The sequence below is a fragment of the Monodon monoceros genome, unplaced genomic scaffold, assembly GCF_005190385.1.
Source record: "Monodon monoceros isolate NGI ecotype Baffin Bay Population unplaced genomic scaffold, NGI_Narwhal_1 Super_Scaffold_12, whole genome shotgun sequence".
In the NCBI taxonomy this organism is placed as follows: Eukaryota; Metazoa; Chordata; class Mammalia; order Artiodactyla; family Monodontidae; genus Monodon; species Monodon monoceros.
The window spans coordinates 57622743-57634717 of record NW_021703768.1 but is presented as its reverse complement, the minus strand read 5'-3'; the positions used below and the strand labels follow the sequence as shown (position 1 = coordinate 57634717).

The 11975-nt window shown below is 35.7% G+C and overlaps 1 protein-coding gene across 3 annotated transcripts in view; it reads right to left on the bottom strand.

Moving 5' to 3' along the window:
- Positions 1-3096: 3096 nt before the first annotated feature.
- FCHO2 (FCH domain only 2) overlaps positions 3097-11975 on the bottom strand; it is a 116194-nt gene continuing 107315 nt past the window's right edge. For 2 of the 3 annotated variants that reach the window (XM_029216535.1, XM_029216534.1), the window contains 4 exons: positions 10409-10608; positions 9608-9672; positions 5790-5954; positions 3097-5472 (listed from right to left, as the gene is read on the bottom strand). In XM_029216535.1, the coding sequence (XP_029072368.1) occupies positions 5450-5472; positions 5790-5954; positions 9608-9672; positions 10409-10608 (453 nt within the window). In that variant the 3' untranslated portion in view covers positions 3097-5449. Of the gene's footprint in view, positions 5955-9607; positions 9673-10408; positions 10609-11975 lie in introns of all 3 variants that reach the window. The other variant, XM_029216533.1, reaches the window with a different exon arrangement.

Sequence of the window (11975 nt, the reverse complement as noted above, 5' to 3'; positions counted from 1 at the left end):
CTTCATTTTAGAAGATTATATCCAGTTAAGGTTGTGAGTAGCGTAAGTAAAGAATAAGAAAATAAAAGATTGATGCTAGTTGACCAATGATAAGTGGGTGTTTAAATGGTTGTCCTCCAACTCATGCTAATGTTAGTAGGTCTGCTACTAGTAGTCAGAATAAGCATTGGCTGAGGGGTCAGAATACTATGCTTTGATATATGAATGACTGAGATAATTGCTAGAATTAGGATAGAAAATACTAGAGCTTATATGCCACCTTATTTATTGGGATGATATTGAGGAGATAACATCCAAGTTTCTGAAATTTAAAAGGCTCTTAATTTTGCCAAAAGCTACCCTGAAGACAGCCTTAACCACATCATACTTACACATTTCCTCTGTCCCTTTTCTGGATCATACTTTTTAAAAGAGATTAACTTGGGCAGAAAAAAGAACTGATACTATATTCACTTAGGTGAAAGAAATCAAGGCATTGAGCTTTGAGACCAAAAAAAAAAAAAACAAAAAAAGTAGAGCAGAAATCTACTTCCATACATTAATAAGCAATACAGAACAAAGTAGTTATATTGGTAGAACCAAGTGGAAGGCTAAGGCAGTGATCAAAATGGGAAGACCCTCATGTAAAGAGATCCTTGTACATTATTTACATCAACATAAAGTTCATCTTGCACTCTATTTCTAAAACTGTTTTTCAAAATAGAAAGTTTTTATTGTAAATGTAATACCTACCCATTATAAAAAATAAAGTGAAATTTGGACATTAAAGATCCTGTGGAAAGTAAAAATCCCATCACCCAGGAATTACAACTTGGTGCATATTTTTTACAAAGGTTTTTGTGTTAGGTGTATGCACTTTAAAACAGAAAAGAATTACCTTTTACCATCTGACAATCTCATAGCAATATTCCGTATCAATGACTATAAACCTTCATGATTATTTTAATTAATTGAAGTTGACTTACAATGTTGTTAGTTTCTCGTGTACAGCAAAGTGATTCAGTTATACATATACACATACTTTTTCATATTCTTTTCCATTATGGTTTATTACAGGTATTCCCTGTGCTGTACAGTAGGACCTTGTTGTTTATTCATGATTATTTTAAATACCTACATAGTATATCACTATATGGGAGCTATCAACTCATTTAATCCTTCCAATATTTTCATATAATAGACACATCTTTGCTTTCTTGTCTCATTGTTTTCTTATGACAAATTCCCAACAGTGATGGATTACTAGTTTAAATGATAAATAAGGTTTTTAAAGGTTTTGAATTCAAATTGCTCTCTAGGAAAGTTACACTGATTCACTCTTCTAAAGATAGAGAAGATTTAGAATACTTTCTCAAGTTCACCCTGCTCATTGCTGGATTAAAATTGTCAAATAAATTGATTGGGCTAAGTGCAGAGATTTAATTGGAAATATGCTATAAGGAAATATGCCTGTCCTAGTCAGAAATCTGGTGGCTGACCTGCTGGCCAATTCACCTTCAGCCATTCCCAGGCCCTCTCCTTTACTCACTTAAAAATAAAGGCTACTTGGCTTTCTCTGCCTCTTACACAATTCTGGCCAATAGGAAGCAAGCAGAAATGTGCTGGAAAAGCTTTAAATCTCCTGACAAAAAGGACAGATATACCTGGAACTGCCCCCCTCCCAGCTTTGGATGTAAATATGTAGTTGGAAGCTGTGGCAGCCATATTGCAACCATAAGGAAAAAGCCAAAAGAATCACTTGTTCTGTCCAATACCAGCAACAGATAAACTTGCAGACTTCGTGATGCGGGGAAAAAACTTGTCTTTATCTGTTTAAACCATTCTTAGTTTTGTTTTCTGTTACCTGCAGTTAAAAAATTACTGACAGATGAAACACTGCATGCTAAAGATAAGCAGTGGTTTCTGAGTTATCATAAGTAATCATAAATATCATATATGATTAGAGGAAATATGGAAATAATCAGATATATTTTAAAATAGGGGTAAAATATGTATATATAGCAAGAGATGATGGAATGAACCTTTAGTACTGAAAGCCACAGACAGCATTAAACGCACATTTAGGAGAAGGAATAACGAAAGATGACCAAATGGAGAAAGGGCAGGATGCGCGCCAGAGGATTACTGTGTTTGTCAAAATATGCTTTCTTTTCCTCCTAGGCACACAACCACACTATGTATTTCCCATCTTTCCTTGCAGTTAGTTAGTTGGAAGCACAGATCAAGTTCTGGCTAGAGGAATGTGAACAAAGGTCATGACGCCAGCTCTGCGCCCGGCCCATAAACTCCCAGTTTCTTTCCTTCCCCATCCAACGGCCAAATGGAGAGGATTTTGAGTGGAGTCACAAAAATGGAGGGAGCCTGTGTCCTTGAATTACTGTATGGAGCAGAGCTCCTCCTCCAACCTCCTTAGAACCGTGACGTGAGCAACATACTAGTTCACAGTGTTAAGTTCCCGGGATCTTATTTATCACAGCAGCTAGCATCATTCACTCTGAACAGGTGGGAGCAGTGCAAGTGGAAATAGAGAATAAAAGAAAAAAGATGAGCCTATGGTGTGAATGGTAAGAGTGCTACCTGTTTGGTACACAGGTTCCCCAACCTGACCTAGATGAACTAAACGGCTCCTTTTCATGACACAGATTTAGCAAAATTTTCAATATTTAGGATGAAATCTTTTTTCCAATTCCTTTTTTTTTTTGCTCCTTTCTCAATCTGCTGGTTTTTGAGAGGCTTGACGTTCCTGATTACCTCCTTGAAAGAGTATGGTTTCAAAACTGTGTGATGCTGTGTTCCTAAGCAACTTGTCAGGAGGAAAGTCTTTGCTAAAGCTTAACATCAATTTAAGTATATTTAGAAACAAATAAAAATAATCCTTATTAAACAATTTACATACTTTTGGGTTATAGTCCAAATGAAGTTTTCCTGTATGATCAGTTAAAACTAAATAAGAGACCAATCTATATGTCTGTCTAAATGGTGATAACAAAGTTCAACACCAATTATTCTTTGCTTACCTAGCTTGCCTTGTCCTAAAGTCTATGATATAGCTATTATTACCATAAACAAGAGTACAAAAACACACAAACCAACTGATAAATTATATATTACATGTTTATTAAGGGCACAACTTTTATGTAAAATTTACATTTTTATGAAAAAATCAAAAATATTTACAAAATTTTGTAAGATTTGCCTTGTTCTAATTACAATTCAAAGTAGTAAATAACAATTCTTAAAAACTCACATTTGTTAGAGTTCTGTGTTTACAAGTCCTTGGTTAAAGAGGCAGCTACAAAGTTTATCACTATACATAAGCAAGAACCAGCTTGCTAAATACATTTCCGATTGAAAATCTATTGGTCTTTTTTACATCATTAGTGGATTTTTAAATGAAAAAATCAATATAAACTCATATGGCTTCAAAATTGTAACCTGCACCCAATACAAATTTATGTATCAGCACTTGGTATGAAGACAGTGGTAATTAGGAAAGTGCAGAAGTTTAACCATTTCACTAGTTTGTACATTGTAAGGTAATACTTGATTAAAAACAAACATGGTGAGTATAATGGTATCTGAATTCCAACAATAAAGTATTAACTGCCCAATAAAAGCAGTTTGACTGCAAAGCAGTTACAGTTAAGATTCCAGTAAGGGACTGTAATTGGCATTTAAAAGAGTACAATGTAAGTTAGAAATTCTAATTTTGTCCACTATTTAGTAAAGATGAAAATTTTAGCAAATTCTCTTATGTACTGCTTTAGTCAAATCTAAATTTAGAATTGGGCTAACATGGATATATTAAAAAGCACATTATTGTGTTATATATATTACTAAATGAGTAGATTTTCTGCTGTATTTAATATAGCAAGATGTTACATAAATGTCTAGTAGGAGGGGTTTTATTTTCTGTAAAGCTTAACAGAACAATTAGTGGTTTTATATAAATTATCATATATAACACATTTTATTGCTTCTATGCAAAATGCAGGACACTGGTACTTACAAATAAATTTCCCATTTGTAAATTATGAAACTGTGTCCAAAATATTTAATTCCTTCAATTAATCAGGATTTGCTATAAAGTTAGGATTTTTACTATTTAATATCAGTAATATTAAGAAATGCTTAACCCAATCCATCATTTCAAATAATTTTCCTATTTTTAGCAGGTAGCAATTAAGTAAGAACAAGAACATACAAATTGGTAATTTTTCCAATTGTTGAAAATGCCAAAACTAATCTTTTCTAAAGTGTTCCTCACAAACTACTACAAAATTCATGCTCACAACACATTCGGGAAATAAATGTACAGATTTCCAATAACAGAGTGAAGGGAAATGTTAAATGGAGAGTTAAAATACCAGTTACCAATTTATCATTACAGTTTTGCAGAACTTTCTGATGAGGTTAAGGTGGAATATCTGAAGGTGATTTTTTTCCCCCTGTAAACAAATGCCATTAGTTATTTCTCTAGTGGCTACAGTGTATCACTAAAGAAGCCAGCCAGGGTTCTTAAGTATAAATTGTCCTTTAGTTATTCTGAACTCCCTTCCCAATTGCGGCCAAAGGTATTTCTGAAAATTGCAATTATCTTGTAAAAATCCTTGACTACTCTAAGATTCCGAATAGAAGATCCAGACTGTTAGGAAGAAAGTGAGGCACATTAATGAACACAAACTAGATAGGCACATTTCTGGGTTTTGTTACTGTTTTACAAGGCACACATTATGCAATCCATATAAAAATAAATTAAATCTACAGCATTAATTTATCAAAACAATCACAACTTCTATAAAGTTAACTGCAGAAGTAAATTTCTCTGCTGTCTTTTGCAAGCTTATTTTAAAACACATTGCACTTGAGGATTAAAAAAAATCATATAAAACACCATTTACACTTTATTAATATGTTTATATGAGAATCAAATTATAGATTTTGCAAACACCTTGGACTCTGGTCTGATTACTTTATGGCATAAAACTCAATTTGACTGAGTGTTATAAATGAACATCATCCCAAACTTAGAATTCACGTTCTGTCTGTATCCATTCAATATCAAAACTTATAAAATTTCAAAATTATCTCTGACTCTAAAAACTTATGGAAAGCTAAATTATTTTGTGCTTGCTCTCCTGAAATTCCAGGCCTGATATTACACTATAACCACAGACACTGAAGATAATTTAAAATTTCAGCCTATAAAAACTTCACTTTACTGACAATCTGAATAAATGTGTTTCCTGAATATTGCAGTTTATCATTTACAGCGTTGAAAATCATTTCAGTGCTATTTCTGTCGATGACTCACTTCAAAAGTGCAATTTAATGTTTGTAGTCAGCTCTTAAAGACATAATACAAGTTAGAATAGTGTTTGGAAAGAACAGATAATGCAGAATGGCAGGTTTGTACTACTCCTTTGAGCCAACCACTTTCCCAGGTCCATCAACAATCTGCCAAGTATCGTCCTGAAAAACACCAAGCAGACCTTTGCAATTATAATTTCAAATGAACTCGAAGGAGAATATTTTCACTGTGGTTACAGATACAAACCCCAGTTCCCATCTGCTGTTTACAATACATTAGAATCAGATCACAGGTGTTCAGCTATACTGACCATGAGTACTCTCTCTCCCAGGTGTGTCTCTATCTGGCACCTTGTACCAAAGGTCAAAGAAAAAATTTCCATGCCTTTAGACTATAAACTACTTGACAGTCGTTTAGTAAATGTCAGAATACAAATGTTTCCCATGTACATTATAAAGCTTGAAATCTCCCAACTTACCAGTGGCAAACCGCTTCTTTACTAAGGAAAGCCTATAGCCAGTGCCTACAAGTTCAATATCTACTCCTGAGAGGGTACTTCCCTCGCTGAGGAATTGCACTGCAAGTGTTGTGGGTTTACTGGGTCCTTCTGAAAGATCAAATTTTGCTCTGAGGGACCCAGAACCTACAAGGAAAAGAACAAAGAACTTATACAGGATAATATATTTCACACCAAAAAAGGCAAATGAGCAAGTAAGCTGAACTGTGTCTGTCCTATGCCAAATGCGTGAAATGTGTACAGCAAACAAATCAATGTCCTGTTTCCAAATCAGACTTTATTCAGTGAATCTGAATTTTTGTTAAGTAATCTTCATCCATGCTTCTCTTTGACTTAATTAATAATAATCTTCAGAGGCATTTACTATTGAGATTCCTATGCTATATGAATGTTGAAATGAGTCAAAAGACAAGTCTGAGGGCAGCTCAGAAGGAAGCCCTAGAAGGGATGAGTGGGAATAAAGTCAAAAGGAAAGGACTGCTGAGTACCATATCATGGGCGGGAGAGGTAAAGAAGCTAAGACAGCTAAGATTGGGAAGAGCTGTATCAACATTACTATTTTGTATTCACCCTTCTTTTTTTTTCCCCGCCTATATATATATATATATATATATATATATATATATATATATATATTTAACATCTTTATTGGAGTATAATTGCTTTACAATGGTGTGTTAGTTTCTGCTTTATGACGAAGTGAATCAGCTATACATATACATATATCCCCATATCTCCTCCCTCTTGTGTCTCCCTCCCACCCTCCCTATCCCATCCCTCTAGGTGGACACAAAGCACGGAGCTGATCTCCCTATGCTATGCAGCTGCTTCCCACTAGCTATCTGTTTTACGTTTGGTAGTGTATAAATGGATAAAGAAGATTTGGCACATATATACAATGGAATATTACTCAGTCATAAAAAGAAACGAAACTGAGTTATTTGTAGTGAGGTGGATGGACCTAGAGTCTGTCATACAGAGTGAAGTCAGTCAGAAAGAGAAAAACAAATAGCATATGCTAACACCCTTCATTTTAAAATTTAACTGGTCTAACATCATGCCAATTATGTCTGAGGGGCTTTCTTTTCAATATAACCATTTATTCAACATAACTCAGTCTAACAGTGTGGCAGAAATAGTAAATAATTATGAATATTATAAATGCTGTTAAGGAAAAAAAAAAAAGCTATGGGCACATAAAATGGCACATAAAATGGCGTGGGGATGACAGGCCTGTATCTCAGGCAAAGGTGACTACAGGTACAGAGATGGCAGACCTGACAGAGCATGACGCATTTAAGGGAGCTACATCTACACCAGAAGAGGTGGAGAAGAGGGTACAGGTGGAAGAGAGTGGCAGAAGAGGAGACTAGACTGGCAGCAAGGAACGAGCTCTAAATATCTTTACAAACCACTGGAAGAAATAACCATAAGGAACCACCTAAGATATGGAAGACAAACATTTCAGGTTAAGTCTCCTAGAAGGGCAGAAAGGTACAAGATGCAACGTAGGGAAACCACCTGAAGGTCAATAAAATAGTCTAGGACTCCAGGTGACAGGAAAAGGGGATCTGAACTAGGCTAAGGGAAAGGAAAGAAAGGAATGAATTTGAAAGATATTTAAGAGTTGAAATCAAGGGGTGAAAAGGCGGAGGAGTCTAGGAGGATTCCCGGGTTTCTGGCTGGGGAAAGGAGAACTGCCGGATAGTAGGAGTGACATTCTGTGATTCCCCGCATAGAAGCTGAACACTACAGAGAGAAATCTGGAAGAAAATATAACAGTGACCCATCCTATACTATTGTACCTGGTGGCACAGATCAATTGGGAAGATGAATTGCTGTATAATTCTTAACGCTTGCCCAAGCCCTCCTTAAACTTTTACAGTTCTTGATATGCAAAATTCAATTCTGTGAAAGTTCCACCACAGGCCAAGAGCAGCCACCTTGGCAATCCTTAAACTTTAGAATTATTTACTGTCCCTCTTCTGGGCATAAAGGCAAAATAGAAGTAGATTTCTGTTTTACAGTATTCTAATTTGGAGATTTTTTTTTAAAGGCTGACTAACCAAATCAGAACCACATTTATAAGATGTTTCCATTTCCTCACACAGACACTCTGATACCTGAACAGCAGAGGGAAACTATTAATATATCTGGTTAGAAAATTTGTGTCTTATTTTTAAGAGAACAAACTCCTTTCTCGGTAAATATTTACAATAATACTGTTTCATTAAATATGGGGAAAATATACCCTTTCTTCCTTGCTAACTGGTTGTAAACCCTCAATTCAAGTAGCATTTCTGGTTCACTTCCAGTTTCAACTAGGAATTTCAGTTTTGTCTCCCATAGCCATACAGTTAGAGTAAAAATCAGTACAGTTTACCACCTGAAAATAGGCAATCTTTAAGTACCAAACAGGAACAAAGGAACTAGAGATTAGCTAGGTTATTTCATACAATGTGTTGTTCTCTAGTAGTAAAAGTCTGGTTCAGCACAGCAGGTCTGAATGAACAGACAATACGAGGTATGTTCCTGGACTTTTATGCAGAAATACCTATGAGAAAAACTACTGATGATATGTTTTACATTTTGATCACATTATGCTTAAAATGTTTAAAAGGAAAAAGCTGAGCAAAACTTGAAACGCCAAAAAACCCTACTTAATAGGAAAAGTAACTGGAGATTAATTAGGCATTCAAAAGAGGGCAGGAGAACTCTCCTTTGATTAAGAGAAACTACAAATAAAATGTTAAAGACTTGGGCTTCCCTGGTGGCACACTGGTTAAGAATCTGCCGGCCAATGCAGGGGACAAGCCCTGGTCCGGGGAGATCCCACATGCTGTGGAGCAACTGAGCCCGTGCGCCACAACTACTGAGCCTGCGCTCTAGAGCCCACAAGCCACAACTACTAAGCCCACGTGCTGCAACTACTGAAGCCTGCGCGCCTAGAGCCCGTGCTCCACAACAAGAGAAGCCACCGCAATGAGAAGCCCGCGCACCGCAACGAAGAGTATACCCCACTCGCGGCAACTAGAGAAAGCCCGTGCGCAGCAACAAAGACCTAACACAGCCAAAAATAAATAAATTTTGAAAAAAAGTTAAAGTCTTGACTGTCCTGGGAATTCATTCTAAACTCAGTTAGGGGATATACTAGGAGTGATCAACTAACTCGCAGAGACTTTTTCTTTTTTGCATTGGGAACACAGATGCAGACATGGTGGGAGGAGGCGATTAACTTGCTTCTCCTTAAAATAATGATCACAGAATTAAAGGCTGTTAATGGTTAGTTTTAATAAGGGGAAATGACCAAGGTAAGGTTGTCCTGAGAGGGAAAAGACAGAGGGGCTTTTTAAGGCCGGGAAGCTTCTGCATGATTTCTGGGAGGCCAGGAGGACCCCAAGAATGAGCTAAAGAGTGTGTTAATTAGTATCAATTAGTTTTCAGTTTCAATTATCAGGTTACCTAGACTTCTATAAATTTACTTTATTAGGTATCTTCTCTTAATGGTAGCAATGTGAACATAAGAAGCATTTATATAATATTTATAAAGCTATAGCAAAGCATTATTTTTCTCAGAGAAAGCATATTCAATCTAGAAGGAAAAAAATGTGTTCTGAATCTCAACTGGTCCACTCTTATTATAAGGTATTAACTTCCACCTAGTGGTCAGTTTTAGAACTGAAGGCATGAAATTCCAGGAGAAAATTTTCCATAAACATGCCTAAAAAATCCATGTGACATCACATTATAAGCAACAAAAAAAACATGCACACACTTACCTCTATTTTCTGATTTTTCTGAAATACCAGAGAGTTTCCAAAAGGCTTTCATCTGTTCTGCATTCCTGTAAGAACAAATGTTTTCAGATAATGTACCTAGTATAGTACCTTGTACATAAGTGAACACTCAATAAATACATTTTAAATATTTCACTAGAACTATGGTGCTAGATTTACTTTGAATAGTATCACCTGGTGAAAATGTGTTTATGAGTAATATAATATTATCTTTATAAATGGGTATTTACCAAATTATGTAAATTCTTTTCATTTCTACTGATCAGAGAAAGGAAAACAATGCATAGGTGACCCAGTACCTTCATTGCTCAAGGAAAACACAGTTTTATTAGTAAACGGTGAAGCAAATATAAACGAAGAGTGGTTAGAGTCTATACTAATATTAATGGAGGGAACAAGAGAGGTAGTTAAGAGATGTAAAAAATGATACTAAAGACTAACCAGATAGGTATTCCTATAGATATGCTAGATGCTATATTTAATCCTATAAAATAATAATTACCTTTATTTTTAAAATGAAAAAAAAGAAAGTTTAGAGAAATTACATACTTTGCCTAAGGGTAAAGTTGTATTGAATCATTCGAGTCTGGGTGGGGACAGCAAGACTAGTTTATTTTGGGTTGCGGCTACCGTAGCGTGACTAGTAAAATGTACAGTACCTTTTATAGCATGGTTTCTTTGGGAAAATACACTAACTTATAAGACAACTTTCAGAACTTAGGTTCTAAGACTGAGGGATTGCAACAGAAACTTAGTAGGAATTCAGAAATCTACTTAATTTACCATATTGCAGGGGGAAGGGACTGCATGTTTGTGACTCCTCCATCCACTGGTACCACCACCTGTACGTTGGAAAGCACACTTGGTGCCACCATAGCTTCTGGGTTGTACTTATAATCCACTCTAAGATCTGTGGTGCCAGCACTACATTTCCAATATGTTGCAAGATTTAGAGGAGTGGACTGAATACCATTTGATGATACCTTTAAAGAGAGAAAAAAACAAACAATTGCCTTTGACCTAAAAAAGTAAACAAGTCATGTTAATGACATACACTTGAACACAAGAGCTCACACATTCAAAAATAATAATGAGGGAGCTGTCTTTTGCTAGGCGGAGTGAAGCAGGCTCATCTCACAGGTGTAAGTGTGGACCTGGGACTATTTACATCAAAATTTCTGTGGTGCTTGTTTAAAATGCACATTCCACTGGCTCCAAATGCAGAAAATCTGGAGGCACTGGTGTTACAGGGGTTAGGATAGCTGCCTTCCAAATGCAGAAGATCTGATTCAACTGCTTAGGTACAGGGCACAGAAATCAGCGTGTTATGTGATTCTTATTTATGCATGTAATGTTTGAGAACCTCTCAACATTCAACATAGAATTCTAAGATTCTTTATAAGAATTCAGATTTAAAACAGTTAGAAAAACTGGATCGCCATGCAGTTCTGCAAGCCTGGAGTTAGAATACTTCCAACTTGAAATGTTTAATTTTAATCACATGAACCACAGTAAATCGTGCAATTCCTTCCAATTCTTCAGTTCCTTGCTCAAATGACTTACTCCTTTTCAATGAGATTTATTACATTGAAAACTGTATTTTCACTCTTCCTTACCTTACTCTACAGACTTTCCTTTCTCCATAGCACAACATACGTTATTTACTTACTGTGTTTACTGTCTATTTCCCTATGCTACTCACAGCAATTAGCAAGCACTGAACAATAAATATTTGCTGAATGAATGATAAATACTTGGAATAAACTTTAAGCCAACGTTAAGTGGCAGCACTTTTTTATCCTTTAAAGTATTTACTTACTAGAAACATAAGCCATTTTAATACAATTACCCTATTAAAAATTCAAATAAGACATAAATATATGAAATAGGAAATTCTTCTCTTGGCATTCTTACTCCCCACTGTTTTTTTTTTTAATTTTTAAATTTTATTTTTATACAGCAGGTTCTTATTAGTCATCCATTTTATGCACATCAGTGTATACATGTCAGTCCCAATCTCCCAATTCATCCCACCACCACCACCACTTCCCCCGCTTGGTGTCTATACGTTTGTTCTCTACATCTGTGTCTCAATTTCTGCCCTGCAAACTGGTTCATCTGTACCATTTTTCTAGGTTCCACATATGTGCGTTAATATACAGTATTTTTCTCTTTCTGACTTAACTTCACTCTGTATGACAGTCTCTAGATCCATCCACGCACGTCTCAACAAATGACTCAATTTCGTTCCTTTTTATGGCTGAGTAATATTCCATTGTATACATGTACCACATCTTCTTTATCCATTTGTCTGTTGATGGGCATTTAGGTTGCTTCCATGACCTGGCTA